We start from the raw sequence: 18655 nt of genomic DNA, 5'->3' as shown, positions 1-18655 counted from the left end.
AAGAATGAGGAAATGAGGACTTCCAGTCAATCACAGGCATGTCAGTGAAAGATATACTTTTCTTTCTATACTTAAATTACATGCATGCCTGAACTATCATGGGAATCTTGGAACAGAACACACTGAGAGTTTGTAACAAGCTCATGCTGTTTTTGTTTGTTTGTTTGTTTGTTTGTTGTTGTTGTTGTTGTTGTTTTTTCTCCCAATTTATTTTTTTACTTAGTTGGAAGAAGAAAAGATAGTCAAATATAACATGACAATATGGGAAGCCAGTCTGTACAATGGTACTATTCCAGAAAATTCGACTGCTCCTCCAATACAGGTGGACCCTGCTGATGTCCCCAGAGGGCCATGCTGGGAAACAATGGTGGGACAGGTAATATATCTGCTTTGAGCTCATATTTAAAATAGGTCAGTTACACAATATGATGTCTAAACTCTCTTTATTTCTGCTAGTGTGTCATTAAGGTGGGAAAAGGTGAGCAGAAGCAGATGTGGGACCTTTTCTTGAACTAAAATTTTTTTTAAAAATTATTTTATTTTATTTTGAACCCTGTCTAGAAGGAAATTCTTTCTCCTGTTAGTTGACAGCATTGAAAACATTTTTTTTTTATCCTTCTTTTCACTATCCTCTTGATTTATCTTCCTCTTCCTGATTCCATCTTTGTCTTGCAAAACTCGTTTAGCAATTTTGAAAAACAAGGACATGTGTGTAAGACAGCTCTTACAGCAGTATGCTTTTGAGAAGTTGTCTCTGTCTTTAGCATAAGTAAAATAATGTAAAACAACAATAGTGATTAAATGGTAAATCTGCTCAATTATTTTCTTTGATTCAGTTGAGTATTTATTCATATAAACCCATCAATATAAAATGTGGTTTCCAAACAATTTTCTAACATATTCTTTTCCTCTGTTTGATCATACTTTGCTGTTATTGTTCTGTCCACAAAAACAAATTCAATTCTGAATCACTTTCGCTGTTTCTCCATCACTCTGACAATTTGTCCTCCTGAATGAATAAATCACCAGCAGGGAGCATATAGGGAGAAAAATCAGACCCTCTATTCATTTCACTGATGCTGAATAATAAGCTAACACCAAGAGCTCATCACTGAAATAACTTTCCCCTTAATTTCAGATCAGGGAGAGTAATAGCTTTTTGGACTATTGAGGTAAGCTTTGGACTATTGGGCCTGTTACAATAGGCTTTAGTGGAACATACCAAAATAAAAGTAGAGGAATGAGGATTTGCAGCAGCTTAAGATATTAGCTCAGATTTCTGTTATAGCAGCAATCTTGGCTGGAAATCTTTCCCAGTCTAATAATTCCCAGGAAGTCTCATCTGAAAATATAAGCACAAATTAGAGTAAAGGATACCTCTAGCAATGAGGGGCAGTATTTCCCTTGGCCTATTACAGAATAAGTGATTGTAGAGGAGGATCAGAGTCTTTTCCATACTGAAGCAGGATAATCACAATTACAGATCTAGTCCAGTATTTCATTATTATTGTAACTATTAATTACGTAAATATATTCTTAAAAGAGAATATTGCTCTAAACAGGAATTTGTGCGCCTGACAGTGTCTGACACGATGACAACATACATCACGATTCTAATTGGCGATTTCTTGAGAGCTGTCTTTGTTAGGTTTTTCAATTACTGCTGGTGCTGGGACTTGGAGTATGGATTTGTAAGTATCTGATTTTAAATGTCTTTGTTATATATTACTTCACATTTATGTAAAAAACTGCATTTTCCTTTCAATCCTACAGTTAATTTTTGGCTAGACACATTATCTTCAAAATCCCTGTGTTAGTTTTTCTTGGCATTTGTATATGCTCTAATATTTGTCTTATTATTTAGATTTTTGTAACTTAAGGAGTTTTAAAATTTATTTGATTGTATAAGAACACTGAGTACATATTTTTCACATGTTTATAGTTTGAAGACTTGTTCTCTCCTCCACGGAATACAATTGCATTGATTTCTATGGGAGTTGGGATAGGGTTTTCTGGCACACGGTGCTTGTGGAGAAATATAGGAAAGATCCTGTTCTAGAAATCTTATTATATATATTTTTTATTAGAATTAATTTATCTTAGATAAAGTTAGTAAGGTTGGTAACTTAGTAACGTTAGTAACTTAGTAAACCTAGTAAAATAGGAAGTATAGAACTTTTCACTTGGGAGTTGAGACTTTCACACTTTGACCTGATTAGGCTAAATTTGCCTGCTAAATGTATACTGTAAGATTTGATGCTGCTTTTCATCCTTAAATAGTAGTCATGGTATTGTAAAAGCTTGTGAAGTTCCTGAGGACTCTTTAGTACAGAAAAGAGCAAAGTAATTTAAGACTATCATAGGTACCTCTACATAACCAGTCATCATAGCTGTTCTGCCATAATTATGTCCTTCTTCCCTCAAAATTTCGCCTTCCTAAATGTAGAAATTTCTCGCTTTATTAAAAACTGGAAATGTTAATTTTCCAGAGGAAGAGAAAGTTTTGGTATTTTCTACTAAAAAACTCAGGTATCTGATACAGCAATCACATTGTTACTCACTGGCTCCTACAAAATGTCAGCATTATTTAAAGGTTTTACATTGTGCCTCAAATAGTACTGGTATAAGGCTGGAGAGAGACCACCAGACAGCCAGGCTGTGCACAAACAATATCAAAATCAAATGGAGGAGTTTGAATACAGCATGGGCAGAAAAATTGCCAATAAGACATCTGCTCATAGGGGATCCTGGAACCAACTTATAATTGACATTTTTAATTGGCAGTATATAGGACTGTCTATGATGGTCAGGTCCATTACAATCTGCAGGTCCAGTAAACTGCTTGAAACAACAGATGGAAGTAGAAGTTGAAACTGGAAATCACTGAATTTCTGTAAATATCTGATCTTAAAAGGCTCCTTAGGAACTAGCTATACTTATGTCTCTGTGGCTAGTGGCCATGGATCCATTAATTTTTAGACTTTTTCTATATCCTAAATGTTTTTGACAATCAAGATATCCTTTGGTGAAGAATTCCAGAAATTAACTTACATGTTGTGTGGAAAAACTGCTTCCTTTTATGTGTTTAAAAATTAGATTTCCAATTATTTATTTGTTAATGCTAACCCCTATGTTATGAAGAGCAGTCATACATTATTTGATTCTGTGTGATCCTATTAATTCTCTCCATGTTGCTTTTGATATTATATCTTATACAGATCTTGTTAGTCTACAGCCTTTCAAGTTGAATATTAGTAATCTATTAAATTATTACTTGTATGGAAGCAGATTCATAAATACATGCAACGTAAGTATAGCAGATCACTGTAAACATATGCACGTATGTATACATACACAAAACTGCATAGAAAACCTGTAGGGACCTCAAATATTCCAACAATATAACATAGTATAAGTCAAAATTATGGCTTTAATTGATGATTTCAATAGAATAACTTTGTTGTTCGGCCATAAGGGAATAGTTATTTTTGCATCTCATGCCCTTTACTCCTTCTATCAGTCATCAGCATAATTGATACTTGGAAATCACACATTATTTGTGGTCTTTTTGTCCTCCAGTATGGTGATTCATGTAAGTCACCAGCTGTGATGTAGCAATACTCTTTTATGAGAAAGGTGAGTGAACAAGATCTTGTGAGGATGCAAACCATATAAATAATATGTTTGAAACAGATATTTAAGTGCAAACAAAAAGTTTACAGCCACAATTTCTTACCGGAAAGTTTTCTTCTGGTGCATATGCACACATACTAATGTGTATGGATGCATTTCAATTGTTGCTTAAATTCAGTGTATTAAATGTTTGCAAATGGAAACGTTCATGAATAAGAAATGAATAATTAGGGCAAAAGAACAGATGTAGAAATGATGAAAGATTTGGAGAAACAGAATGAAGGGGTCAAATGAAGAGTTCAGAAATATAAGACTAAATAGTTTTTGTGGCATGTGTCTACACTGGAAATAAAAGTATATGATACAGGGCTTTCTTCAACAGACAAATCAATAATGACACTCCATGGCTGAATCTTAAAATAAAAATTAAAATCAAATACACTCGATTTATAGATAAGATATTCATATTAAGCAAGGAAAACAATGATTGGCAATGTCTATCAATGCTTAAAAGAAATTCCTCAACAGTATAACTGCTGAAAAATAATGCTGTAGTTCAATCATGTATTCAATCACACTAAATCACAATAATCACATTGAATATCCTGTCTGGTACTGTATTAGAAGACACGTTACATGACCCCACTAGCCACTCCAACGAAAAATTTCTGAATTTTTGCTTTAAAATTTACCCAGTAACCAGAATAATTTTTAATTCTCCCTTGGCACGTTCCTCTGAAAAAATATCAAAAAGATTTTCAATAAAATACTGCAAACTATATAAAAGACTGCCTTCTGCCCCTGAGTTATACTATTTATTTTGTGATTCACTGATAAGATGCAGCAAGAGGACTTGTAAAATGATGCCAGTGTACTGCTGCTGTAGGAAGTGAGAGTTTTAATCTACTGTAAGTCATCTTAAATACCCTTCTGCAAACCTAATGAAAACATCTGTATCATTTCTTTCAGCCATCATATTCTGAGTTTGATATAAGTGGAAATGTGCTGGGGCTGATCTTTAACCAAGGCATGATCTGGTAGGTGTGACAAAGCGTGTTGCATCTGCAGGATGGAAGGATTTAGCTGTATCTGGGAAGGATTCTACTGAAATCCTGATCGTGTCCCATTTCTTTAGTTTGATGGAAGTATAATGAAATATATACCAAACTCTGGTACACTGCAATCAGTGAGAACACTTCAAAACTAGTTCTGGGCTAAGATTTTGGGACCAGATACATCAGGGGTTTGCAATGAATTGGTAAGACCAACCGGTAAAAAGCTGTGTAGATTAATCTTATACTTTTGTTGTCTGACTGCTTGCTGTACTGTTTAGCTTTGAATTTCAGCCTTTCAACATACCTTACCACTCTTTTCCCATGCTTCCTGTGGAAGAAGGCCTTAAAACAAATGTATTTATGCTTAACTGTGCAGGCATGTGAATGTGCAAACAATGCTACTGTTACAGAATCTTAGAATGCCACAGAAATACAGACAAGGGGCTGCAAATATCTTGCAGTCCCTGCAACCAAACCCCACTGCAGGGTTGCACTGGGAGCCTGACAGCGGTGCTGTGGGTTCGTTCACATGGAGGATTTGAGGATTTATCACTGTGGGTGACTAGGGCCTTGCCATCCCTGACCTTGCAGTGATGGCATGCTGTAAGTAGGGCTGGACAGAGTCCAGCCCCGTTGCTGGCATCTGAAGCATTCACATTGTGTCCTGTATCTCACAAAAGCAGCTCAGCTTTGCAACTGGCATCTTGTTATCTGCCTTAGGACTGCCATTCCAGTTTCTGGTAGGCAACATTTCTCAGGCTGCTGATCATCAAAATGATGAGGCTCCAGCATAAACTCTATTTGCCATTTGATACTTGCCAATTGACGTCACTAATACTTTTGACTGCTGTAATAAACATAAAGATAGGCTGAAAATCATTCTCTATGAGACAGATGTTGGGGACTGGGTGAGGGACTTGATTCCTGATTATTCCCTAACAAAACTTCTATACACGTCTATCATTTTTATACTTCATTACATGTACAGACTCTGTGTGCACTAAGCTGCCATGCTCCAGTATATACTGTCTGACACAGAAACTGGGACTTGTGCTTTTGTGATGCTATTTAGATACAGAATCCTTCATTTTACTGCTTATTGCAGAGCTGGGACCACATTTTCATGCTAATTCATATTTGCAGAGCTAAGGCAATAGAGCTGTGGTGTTTTTCAAAATAATGTCTGATGATTTAAACTGAATCAGATACATCAGATGAGTTAAAAAATATTGACTGAATTATAATAAGCACACATTGCCTGAAACATGTTTATCATTAATACATGTGTAAGATAAATTAGATTCTCTTTTATTTGAGCTTTGTAAATTCTCTTTCGCATGCTTCTTCTCATCTGAAACAGAATAGAAGGAAGGGCCAAGCAAATGAATGTAGCTGCTCTTCAGTCAGCATGACACAAGAAACAAGGTGTGATAAAAGTAAGGTGGTGCCAACTGTGTCAGTGTGACAACCATGCAACCACGTATAATGGGGGAAAAACAGTGTATAGCAGAATCTATAAACAGATTGTTGGCCTAAACCACTAAATGACCATGAAAACAGAAGTTAAAATAAATGTCAACTAAGTAAAAATATCCTTCCTAAAATAGTGTTAGTATATTAAAAAAATAATAAAGTATAAACTAAATTATTTTGTTTACTCCTAGCTGTTGGGGTTGGTAATACTTAGTTTTTACACAAAACAAGCAAGATGCTACCAGACAAATTAAGAGTGAATAACATTTCATCAAGTGATCATTTAATTTGCAGAGAAAGAGGACTTTTAAACAAAAGGTTCATATAGAGAATTCTTTCCAGTTCTTCTTAAAAAAAGGAAAAAGACCAGTAAGAAAGATGGTTTTATGAATTTCTGAGTGCACAGTGCATACAGCTACAAAGCACATTGACATAGTGAATGGCTGGTATATCTAGGAAGACAGAAGTCCTATAAGAAAGTGGTTATTTTTTTATTTGCTTCTTTTCTAGGATGGGATCTTTTTATGCTCCATGTCTCCCAGCAATCAATGTGTTTCGCCTCCACACATCAATGTACCTGCAGTGCTGGGCAGTGATGTGCTGCAATGTCCCCCAAGAGAGGGTCTTCAAGGCTTCCAGATCCAATAACTTCTACATGGCCATGCTACTTTTCATCCTCTTTCTCTCCACACTGCCTGCTGTGTACACCATTGTCTCCATCCCACCATCTTTTGACTGTGGTCCTTTCAGGTTCTTTGCATTTTATATACCATTTTTTGTAATTGATGTAGTGAACTGCTTCATCACATCACAGTGAATGATGCAGCACAGAAAAACTGCTTCTATAATAAGCATTAGCACCTGATAGGCTGAGTGTTTAATTGAGTTTAATTGTGCATAATTCTAAAGCTGGAATCCTGGAAAACTGAGCAATTCCTTAGGAAGTTTTATCTGAGGTACAGAACAGAAAATCTTTTAGTTAATTTTAATGTAAATATTATCATTATTGCTGCACTAAAGACAAACTATTCTTCAGGAGTAGAGCAGTGACCTGTTGTGAATATCAGTCTGTTGGCTTAACAGTGATGGCTTTTAGGAAATGTCTGTGTCATGTGGGAGGGGCATATCAGAATGTATGATGGTGTGGTAAAGGTACTGTGGTTCAGTCTTTGACTGTCATGACTCTCTCCAATTCAGAATTTCATGTGTCTGTACTACCAGTGTCAAGCTGAATTTGTTTCTGAAGTCTTCAAGACCTCCATATACCTTAGTTCCTTCTAAACACTTTGGCTTGGCCTGCCTGTGCAAACATATGCTTTGCATTCAAGCTAGTTTAGATTTTGCCGCAGTTTCGCCTTCTATGCGCACTACATGAGACCATTTTCATCATCTTTACCTGCCAGGTAGCATGAGATACAACTAAAATGATTACACAACAACACTCAAGACATGAAATTAAAAATTCTAGAAGTCTTTAGTCTTTGTTTTTAAACAAAATATTAACAAAGCAACAGTAGGAGAGCAGTAAGCGACATTCTGTTTGCAATGAAAGGTTTAGATAACACATTAATGTTGTAAGTAAAATGACATCTGCATGATCCCCAGTGCACTTTCTAAAGGAGTAGAATCCTCGCCATATTAACTTTGGCTAAAGGCAAAATTGGAGAGATTGTTTCTAGACACCTGCAACAGCCACAGGTACCTAAAAGGGAGAACTGCATGACATGACAAAAATTGTGATGGAACAGAAAATCGTTTGAATTTACAGAACAAATTCTCATGGCTAGGCTTCGTGAACGAAGATTTGGGAAGGGTTCTACCCACATTTGCTACAAGCGTGCTGGTGGCTAAAGAGGCCAATGCAAGATAGACAAATCCGGTTGCAAAAGGCACAGCAGAAAGACTCCTTGGATGGTATCGACAAGACACGATTCTTTCCGTGTTGTCTTTTCTACTCGAGAGTGATTCTGCGTGCGTTCTCAAAAGAAGCAGCAACGTTATAGATAGTGTGTCTCCAGACCTCTCAGTTGGAGGCCAGAGCAGACCAGCGATGAAGGTCAATGTGGTCAAGGCTGAGATGTTGTTTCAGGGAGTCCTTGTATCTCCTCTTCAGAGCTCCTGTCTTGTGGCAGCCGGTGGCTAGTTCACCACAAAGCACGATCTTAGGGAGGTGGTGGTCCTTCATCCTTGAGACATGCCCTGCCCATCACAGCTGTGTTCTCATCAACATGGCCTCAATGTTTGTGACTGCTGCTTGTTCTACAACAGACGTATTGGTCACATAATCTGACCAGTGGATGTTTAGGATTGTACGGAGGCAGCATTGATGGAAGCGTTCTAGGAGTCGCAGGTAGTGGTGGTAAATGACCCATGATTCGGACCCATATAAGAGAGTAGACAGCACAATGGCTCTGTAAACACTGACCTTTGTGCTTTTCTTCAGGTGTTTATTTCGCCAAACTCTTTTATGGAGTTTTCTGAAAGCTCTATATGCCTTTGCTAACTTATTGTCTATCTCTGTCAATCTTACCATCCAAGGAGATGATGCTACCAAGGTAATTAAACTGCTGGACTGATTTGAGCTCTGATTCGCCAATGGTGATATGGGGATGATGGAAGACTTCCTGAGGTGCAGGTTGATAGAAAACTTCTGTCTTCTTCAAGCTCACTTCCAGCCCAAAAAGCTCAGCAGCATCTGCAAAGCAGGATGTTAAATGCTGCAGGGCTACTTTTGTGTGGGCGATGAGGGCGTTGTCGTCAGCGTAAAGGAGCTCCCGGACAAGATGGTTTAAGGCCTTGGTGTGGACCTTCAATCGCCTTAGGTTGAATAGGCTTCCATCAGTACGATATTGAATGTAGATACCGTGCTGATCATTGAGGTCTGCCATGGCCCTTTGGAGCATCATGCTGAAAAAGACTGTGAATAGGGTTGGTGCAAGAACGCAGCCTTGTTATTAGAAAGGGCTCAGAAAGTGTGTTGCCATATCTGACTTGGCTGTGCTGATTCTCGTGGAGTGAGATGATCATTTTAAGGAACTTGGGGGGACATCCTAAATGTTCCAAAATCTGCCACAGACCTTTTCTGCTCACAGTATCGAAAGCCTTGGACAGAAGAAATTTTAGCAAAGCAAAAGATACAAATTAAGATATTTTATGAGAGTCATAGCAAAAAAATCCAAAGGGAGACATCTGAGGTCAGATCTGAGTAGAAACAGTTATTCAATTGGATATTAATGAAATGGTAATATTATTTTTCAAAATGAGAAAGATGCCTGCCACTTTTTCTTGGTCATATGCAGAGATAAGTTGTTCTTCATCAAAAATATGAAACCTCCAATGTAACTGTTAATGAGGAGCACGTAAAACTAATGAAGTTTCATTCAAGCTGGGTATAGGTAATGCCAAAGTTGAGCAGCCAGTGGATAAATACTGGTAATACATGGCTCCATATTTAAAAAGAAAAAGATTTTCCTGTTGGTAGCTCAGTGGCTCATCTATTTTGAAAATTGTGACTCTTTGGGGCTTTTTTTTAAACTTTTTTTTTTCAAATTTTAGTCCATTCATTAAAAGCAACATATATAACTCAACAGAGGCCTGCCAGTAGTAGGGAAGACAGGACAGAATTAGCAAAGTTGCGACAGAAAAAGCTTTGTGCATGCTGGGGAAAGATAAGAAGAGCACAGAATGGAATTTCTCATCTACCACGAGTGACTAGAGAGTGTAGAGACAAAGAACTGACCTGAGGAATTCTACCTGCAACATTTTATACTACCTGGAAGAGTGTAAGTGTTGAGAATGAGTTAAAAACCCATTTGTCAGAAATGCGTTACAAGAACTGAAAAGCAGCGACAGGAGACTGCAATGACAACTATCAGGCGGCAATTTGGAGTCAACTCCTTTAACCAAGTAAAATTACCAATTAGTCTTGATACACAGAGAGGCATTTTGCCAGTCTTGCTCAGTTGAAAATATCAAACTCTATGTTCTGAGGAACAGACAAAGGCAAAATAAAATGTGAGGAACTTCTGGAACATCTACTGAAATATTTCTGAAGAAGAATAGTCTAGGAAGAAAATACTTTGTAGATAAGCCAGCCATGGAACAATTACATATGAAGGTAATTAGATTGCTTCAACAATAACAAATATCTCCTGAAGCACAGCCACTGACTTCTGTAGCATTGGTGCACAGCAAAGAGAGAGGAGAATTGGGCTGAACACTGCTGATCAAAAACTAATTGCAAGCAGACTATTTTTTGCTTATCGACAATAAAAACTGAATTTGAATTTTCCTCCATGTCTTCATAGAGCACAAATTTCACTTCACTCATTGGTTGGTGGTGAGGAGTTCACAACTCAGTACACTGATTCATTGAGGAGTAATCTTGGTGGCAACTGCAGGCGAAAACTATTAGCATACAATAAGAATTTTGGTGTTTATTTTCCCCTCTAGAATACATAAATATTACTTAAGATACTATCCCTTCTGGAGTGCAAAGTTTTAAATAAACATACAGTTTATTGTCCTTTTCCCAGGTTTGATGTGGTGTGATTAGCATATATATTCATGTTGCCATAATATTAGTATGTGACATATTGTCATCTTTTCTGTTTAATAGTGGGAAGACTAGAATGTTTGAAGTCATATCAGAAACTCTGGAGCATGATTTCCCTTCCTGGTTCGGGAAGGTATTTGGCTATGCCTCTAACCCCGGACTCATCCTACCCTTTATACTGCTGATGGTGTATGTATAGAATATTAACTATAAGGCCTGTTAAGTTTCTTTCACTCTGAACCTTCACTGCCTGAATATCTAATTAAATACAGTACTGATTGTCCAGTGGTCAGGACTTGAAGAATTCATGAGTGTTTTATTTGATCATACTTGATGTCCATTTGCAGAAGGGTTGATATCTCTCTTTTGTTCAATGGCTTTCTTTTTGGTTTTGTTATTCTTTTCAAAAGAAATGTTGCTGCCACAATAATGACAAAGCTATTAAAATGCAAAAAGCCTGTAGGGGCTCTGAAGTGTTATAACATTGATCTGCTAGTTCCATACGCAGACTAGCACATCGTATATCCTCAGCAAGTTCAATAGACATGAACACCATGGAGCAGAGTTATTCTCAGTAACTTTCAGTGAGTCTGATCTTTGATGCCTTTAATTTTTAAAGACTACTCTATGCTATTGGGACAGGTGTGAAGCAGGGTTTTGGAGACTTTATAAAATAGGGCTGGTAGAGATTTTTGTAAGTCAGTCAATACCTGGTAAAGAAAATGACCCCAGAATATTTGTTCTGCTTTATAAAAGCATTTTAACCTGCTGTGTGCATATATATATGTATTGGGTTATGTAGCGTACTGCTGAAATAAAAGTTAATTCTGCATAGACGTGAGCTTGGATTTAACTTTGCATTGTAGAACTGCAAATAAATATAAAGATGATTACAAAATACAACAGAATTTGCAGAAGGATTTTGCATGAGGAAGACGAAATTATGAGATGAAATTTTGACAATGTTCACTTAATATCATATTCTATTTTAACCCTTAGCTATAAAGGGCAAAGACACCAAAAATAAATAGAGGGGAAAAAATAACATAGGGAAAATACAAAGCAAAGTCAGGCAAAGCAGAGGAAACAGCATATGCATCATTATTATTAGTAGTATGATTATTTAACTATATAAATAGAAAATATAACTATAATATAAAAATACTATCTGTTATATAAAAACATGTATGTTATATATCTATATGTCCCATATATTTATATTATTTATATAATATTATATTTAATATATGATTATTTTTATATATAATTCATTATTTACTGATTACATCAATAAAAGGCTGCATATCAGATTTTTTCTAATTAAATCAGGATGGTGAAAACTACTGATTCCATAGTTATCACAACAGTAATTTCATACACTAACAAATGAAAATTGCATTATGTTATGCAGTTATGTTTTTGTTTACTAGAAGAAGGAGGTTATAATTAAAAACAAAAATGAAAAACTATGCTTTTGGTTGGGTTTCTTTCCACAGTATTTCAGATTGCCTACTGTATTAGTTCAATAGCTTTTACAAATATGATTTAGTAATTTTTAAGGTATATCATACAAATTAATTAACTTTTATAAGTTATTCTTTAGAAGATACTTTGCAGTGAAGCACTGCTTTATGGAACATCCTTAGCTGCTGTAAGATTGAAAGTAGAGTATTAAGAGAGAGATAATAATTTCTTTTGTTTTTTACCCCCTCAAAAAACAGTGCCTTCTTCATACTGTAAGGAAACATGTTGTTCATTGTTCATTGTCAAAATACTAGTACTGATTAGGCACAGTACATAAGGAAAAGATATAGACTATATATTATCACAACTGTAATTGTTGCTATAGGAATGTTCTGAGTCCTTATATGTAAATCATCGCCTAACAAGAAATTATTATTCTTTACATTTAGCCTGAGTATTTATTATCTCAACGCGACATCCAAATCCTACAAGGAAGCTAACTTGGAACTTAAAAAGAAGCTACAAAGTGTAAGGAATAAAGAATTATTGATTTTTTGGTTTTACTAAATGTCAGAGAAGCTGTTTGGGTTGCTGAAAGATGCCTTCTCTCTCCCCATATTAGCAAGCAGAAGAAAATAAAAGAAGAAATAAACAAAAGGCACAAAAATCAAATGAACAAGAAGAAAATCCATTTGAGACAGAACCGCCAAAGCCTAAAGGAGGCAAGCAAGATGAATCCACTCCAAACCAAGGTAAGGACTGGTTTGAATGTCTCAGTATGAGGAATTCATGTATGTGTGATCCTAGTCTTCCTTACTGCCTTGACTGCTTCCTAACCTGAAACATATTCACAATACTGAATTGCAAGTGTTAGCCTAATCTCCAGTTCACTTTTCTTTCTTTGGCTTGTTTAAGAAATACTGTAACATTATTCCACACCAGGCAGCACGAAAGTAGAAAGCTGAACTGTAATGAATTGAAGGTCCCAGTCTCACTGAAAAAAAAAAACCCCACTTAAAGACTTGTCTGAATGTCAGTGATGCCTCTTATCTACCATAAATCAGTCAAAGTCTAAATCTTGTGCCCCTTCTGTCATATTTTGTTGACCCAGAAATACTCAGGACAGTTTGGTCCTCTGTGCCAGGTTCACCTAGAGAAAGTACAGTCAGAACACAGTATGGTAGCACTCCTTAACAGAAAACCTAGATTGGGCAGGCAGGTTTCAGTCTGTCCTGAGGGATTTTGCTGGCTGTTTCCTTTTCCTCATCATGCATGAGTGCCACATAGCAGCTCAACTGGCTCAAGCCTAGGAGGGAAACTCAGGTTAGAGATGACTGTCTTTGGAAGAGCCATGTCTAATTACTGCCTTCATCACTGTTGACAGATGATATCTAAGTGCATCTTGGGAAAAGTCTCTACTTTCCCCCATGGGGGCCTGTATGATTTGATTATTAAAGTTATTAGAGAGATGCCTCTGCCTGAATTAAGGTGCAAACAAGACCTATGCTGAAATAGTATGGATTTTATTTAACAGTAAATGTGCGCTAAAGACAGATACAAATAAATAGGAAAGGGGGAAACAGGAGAGTGACAGAGAGAGACAGATCAGGTGGAAAATATCACCACGATTGTGGGTACATTGGTCCTCTTCCTCTGGACTTCTTGGTGTTGAGGGTCTCACACAGAGTTCAATGGATTAATATACATTCAGCCTAGGTGAGAATGCCCAAGCACCTCCCCTGGGGAGGGAGGTGGAAGTTTTACACTATCTCTTGCAACAGACTGGATCTGTTGCAAGACTTCTATATCACATGCAGTCCTTTGATGTAAGGCCTCACAAATGGGTCTGGGGGGCGCTTTGGGGGTCTTTGATGGTTTATGACACCTCCTAAGACAGGACAGCAGCCTCTCAAGTAGTGCGGTTGAGCCAGTTATGCCCCATTGGACCTTCAATGGGCAGAGGGGGAAGTTTTCCAGTTGTGTAATGGAGGGCAAATTACCGATAAAAAGCACCAGCAATGTGCAGGGTCTGCTTCTTGTCTGGCTTGTAGCCTCCCCCTGGCATGTGCACACCTGGCCTCAGCAAAGCAACCTGGTGCCTTCACAAATGGGTGAGTCATTAACCATTTGAATTATTTGAGTCATTAACCATTGACAGTCCAGTCTCTCACAGGAAGGGAAGAGTGTGCAGACCTGACCTCAGCAAATGAGTCTGTGGCCTATAGTCTCCCTCCGCCAAACCCAGCCAGATCTGATTTTCAACACAACTGCAGAGTTTGGCTCTCCTTGTGGATACATTCTTCTCCTCCCAGCCTTGTTTACTTCTCCTTAGACCTGAGATAATTGGATGACAGTATCACCTTTATCTTGCCTCAAGTTCCCCCCATAGTCCTCCAGGTAGGAGGCATATTGGGTAGGTGGGCTTTGTCGGTCACAGACAAAGCAGTTGGTTCTTTTCATGGTTTGCTACAGTGGACAAAAGTACTTCAGTGATTTTAACAATGTTTAAGCCATTAACCATTTCAGTCTCTCACAGCATTGCAGAAATAACTGGATGGAAAATACAGCACAAAGATCATGAAGATGCATTACCCTAGCTTTTGGCAGGGGAGGCCCACACTTTCTACTGCGCTCTGGAGTGGTCAGGCAGCTGAAGGATTTCCCTGTCAGGGAACTTCTGGCTTGCATGCTCTTTTGTTAATTCTGTCCTCCAAACACATTTCAGACAACAAGAAAGGACAGGATGGCAACGAATCAAAGAAGACAGGACAACCACAAGAAGCCAGCTCCTCTCAGGTGCTCCAGCATCCTAGCCTTGCCCCAAGCAACCATTATCCCCCCCAGAGCCAAGCAGGAAACCTTCCTCCCCCATCCATAGCTGTGACAAGGCCCCCGGGACCAAGAAGGTATGGAATGCCAGGCTATCCACCTGGAAATCCGTGCTTCCCAGGGCCACAGCCAGGAATGCCCAGGGGGCCTCACAACTACAGATAAGGAGCCTTGAGCACACGGTGATATGATGAAGGAGGATGAAGGACAGAAGAGTGGTCCTGAATCCGAACATGCTCCTGCAAGTGCAGAACCAACTATGTTTGTTGTAAATCTTCATGTGCATGTAACCCACGTGCTTCAGTTTTTGCATAATGGGAGCTTCAGAAGAAAACATTGCATATGTCTTGCATTTGAAGACACTGTGAAAATGTGTTATCTGTGTCAACAGGTTACTCGAATTATGGATATAAAGTGGGGGATATTTTTTAGAAGAATTGAAAGCAATTTGTATTCAGTTGACTGTTTTCTTAAAAGCTTGAAACTGTGTCTCTAATCTTTTCCTTTTTCTTAGAAGAATGGTTCACTGAAAACACAGTTGTATATAAAGTTTGTGAGAGTCAGTTATGTTTAAACCCTGCATATATCTTGTCTTCTGCTGGTCATATATTCTTGGCCAAAGATTTCAGATTGTACATGGGAAAACTAGGACTAAACACAGGGAAATCTGCATGATTCCATATAAAGTCTTTGTGGAAGTATTAAAAAGGAAAAAGAAAAGAGATATTTTGCCTGTTACTATGAAGAAAATTTTCCTCCTATTAAAATACCACTTTTTAGCTAATAATGGTTTATTTGCATTCTTAAAGACTAGAAATAAATTTAAAAAATCAGAGTGGTAAAGAAATATCTCCTGTGCAGAAAAACATATACAGGGAAGACAGTTATGCATTAATTTCCCCCAAATGGTCACCAGAATTGTATTATGGCATAGACACATTTAATATTGCTTAAGAATGTCTGCTGTATAATCTTCTCTGTAAATTTATTGCTGGATACTTGTATTGGCCTCCACAGGGTCCAAGGTGAAACAGGTGCATAGTCTAACAGGTCTTATGGAAAAAGAGGATAGATGTGCAAGCTGATGTCACTTACTCCAATGAGACAGGTTGATTTTTATGTTCTGATTTTATTTCCTTTTTTCAGAACTTGGGTCTAGATAATTCACAAGTGTAATAACTCACAAGTGTAATAACAACAAAATTAGTCAACTGACTGTCTTCTTAAAAATAAATGTAATTCCACTGAGGGCCTTCTGTATAATAGGGGTCCATTTTGTATAGTAGAAAAACATTAATCATATCTGAGTATAAAAAAAGTCTGTGACATCCCAAAGCAACCTCCATCTAATTAAATCATGGCACTTATTAAAAAAAGGCTTACAAAAACTCCCCGGCATACAGGCATCCCCATAAACCACAGCGATCCAGAAACAACTTCCAGCTCAAGCAGTCTTTAAATCAATTGTGAGAGCCTGGAAGGATAAACCAAAGGAAAGTTAGCTTTATACTTAACTTGACTCTTGCACTGCTTCTGTAAGTGTCCACTAGACATATCTGCAACTGTGGTGTTGTGGGTCTTATATTTTAAATTAGAGAAAGTGCAGATAAGTGCAGTGTAAGTTGTTTCATTTTTCTTAGATAAAATTTCTTGTCTATGGACTTCAGACATGCGGAAAAAGGACAGTAATTTGAACTGTGTATTAATTTGAAATCTTCTAATAGGATTAATTTTTGGAATGCTCATGTCTCTAGAGAAAAGAAAGAAAAGACTGTCAGTAGTCTTACTGAAGTTAAACATGGGACCCAGCATTCTAGTGCTTCCATGCTTTTAAGATAAACCTTTTCCTACAATCTGGGATTGATCTATCCTGAAGCAGTGATTTGTACAGAGGTTTTAGCTCATTGTTTCTTAGCATCTCATAATAAGAAAATGTTGGATATTCCTTAGGAAATGCACGATTGTTTATAGAACAAATGAAGAAACTGATTTTAAAAATGTTTTATGGCTTGGCTATCCTGATGAACTTGCCACTAGCTGCTGCAAGAGAAGAGGCCCGAAGAGGAGATGCAAGGACTCCCTCCCCCAAGACTCTCAGCCTTGGCCATATTGATCTTCATCACTGGTCTACTCTGGCCTCCAATCAGGAGGTCTGGAGACACACCATCTATAACGCTGCTGCTTCTTTTGAGAACTCACGCAGAATCACTCTCGAGGAGAAAAGACAACACAGAAAGAATCATGTCTTGTCGATACCATCCAAGGAGTCTTTCTGCTGTGCCTTTTGCAACCGGATTTGTCTATCTTGCATTGGCCTCTTTAGCCACCAGCACGCTTGTAGCAAATGTGGGTAGAGCTCTTCCCAAATCTTCGTTCGCGAAGACTAGCCATGATGATAGATATATATATATTTCCAGCAATGTGTTCTTATAATACACCCATATATGCAGTGATGAGCATGTAATAGCTAATATGAATAGCAATAACAAGACTACATATTGCTCATCAGACTGCTATTACTGAAAATGAGATATTATTATTTGGTAAAAAGGTCTTTCATCACTCCGTTTCATGAGGCTGTGACTTCAAATAGAATAGAAACAGCAAACAGAAATGTTGCTAAGATTAGGACCCAAAAGCACTACCAGTATCGTATTTGGGTGTAAACATTCTCCTTGGAGTATTTAGTTGTATTTACATTATTAGAAGATTTCATGTCAGTTTAAAGAGCTGAAAGATGTTTGGCATTAATAATAATTCAAGGTAGGAATAACTGTCATCTTCCTGTGTGTCTGGGGAACACCTGAATATACTGACCCGCAGTTCAAGGGTCTGATTACTTAGCATGAAGACTTAAAGAAAGGAGCTCGTATATGACATCAGAATACTTTGCTTTCCTTTGAGATAGAATCTCAGTTGCAGTGTAGAGTCATAGAAAATTATGAAACACATCAGTTGAAGTGTTAGCAAAATAATAATAAAAACCAGTATTGCACACTCTGTTGGAGGATTTTTTTGTCATTTACTTTTTGTTGAAAAGTTTTGTGTATTTGTATTTGGTTTTGTTTTGTGTATTGTCTGTGCCTCAAATGCCCCAGGTATGTACATTTTGAAAAATATTGTTGACTTAATTTTAAAATTGCAAAAGAAAAGAGAATTTTCAAAACTTGTGGTTGATTTTCTGCCTAAATCTGCTGTTATCATGTATAAATGATATCATACATAACTAATGAGGTTTTCAGTAAATAATGTTCATCACTTACCATCTGACTTCTTTGTCTGTGTCCTTGCCAGCTCTCTGCAGTTGTAGAGAGCTTTTAATATTGCAAATTTTTAATCCATTGTGAAGAACTTCCTAAAAAAATAGAACTAGAACATTTTTCCCTCTCTTTCTTGCAAAGAGATAAGAAAAAAAATCCATTATTTAATTAGCAGTAAATAATATTTATTACCAATTGTCTCAAAATACTGGAGCAGGAAACAAAACAATAACATTTGAGATATTTAAATTGCATAAATCTTAGAGCACTAGTTTTCAATCAATATCAATTCTACCCATGAAAACTATAATTTTAAAATATTGAACTTTCTGACTACCAAACTGTACACGTAGTTATGTCAAGTGATTAATCCACAAACTAAAAAG

The 18655-nt window shown here is 37.2% G+C and overlaps 1 protein-coding gene across 1 annotated transcript in view; it reads left to right on the top strand.

The window, feature by feature from the left end:
- TMC1 (transmembrane channel like 1) overlaps positions 1–15174 on the top strand; it is a 54991-nt gene extending 39817 nt beyond the window's left edge. The window contains exons 13-20 of the mRNA XM_017807225.1: positions 224–376; positions 1563–1691; positions 4603–4670; positions 6672–6911; positions 10780–10905; positions 12630–12708; positions 12803–12932; positions 14906–15174. Coding sequence (XP_017662714.1) covers positions 224–376; positions 1563–1691; positions 4603–4670; positions 6672–6911; positions 10780–10905; positions 12630–12708; positions 12803–12932; positions 14906–15174 — 1194 coding nt within the window. The remainder of the gene's footprint in view (positions 1–223; positions 377–1562; positions 1692–4602; positions 4671–6671; positions 6912–10779; positions 10906–12629; positions 12709–12802; positions 12933–14905) is intronic.
- Positions 15175–18655: the final 3481 nt, after the last annotated feature.

The sequence above is a fragment of the Lepidothrix coronata genome, unplaced genomic scaffold (assembly GCF_001604755.1).
Source record: "Lepidothrix coronata isolate B3197 unplaced genomic scaffold, Lepidothrix_coronata-1.0 Scaffold18, whole genome shotgun sequence".
Lineage (NCBI taxonomy): Eukaryota > Metazoa > Chordata > Aves > Passeriformes > Pipridae > Lepidothrix > Lepidothrix coronata.
This window is presented reverse-complemented; position numbering and strand designations above follow the sequence as displayed.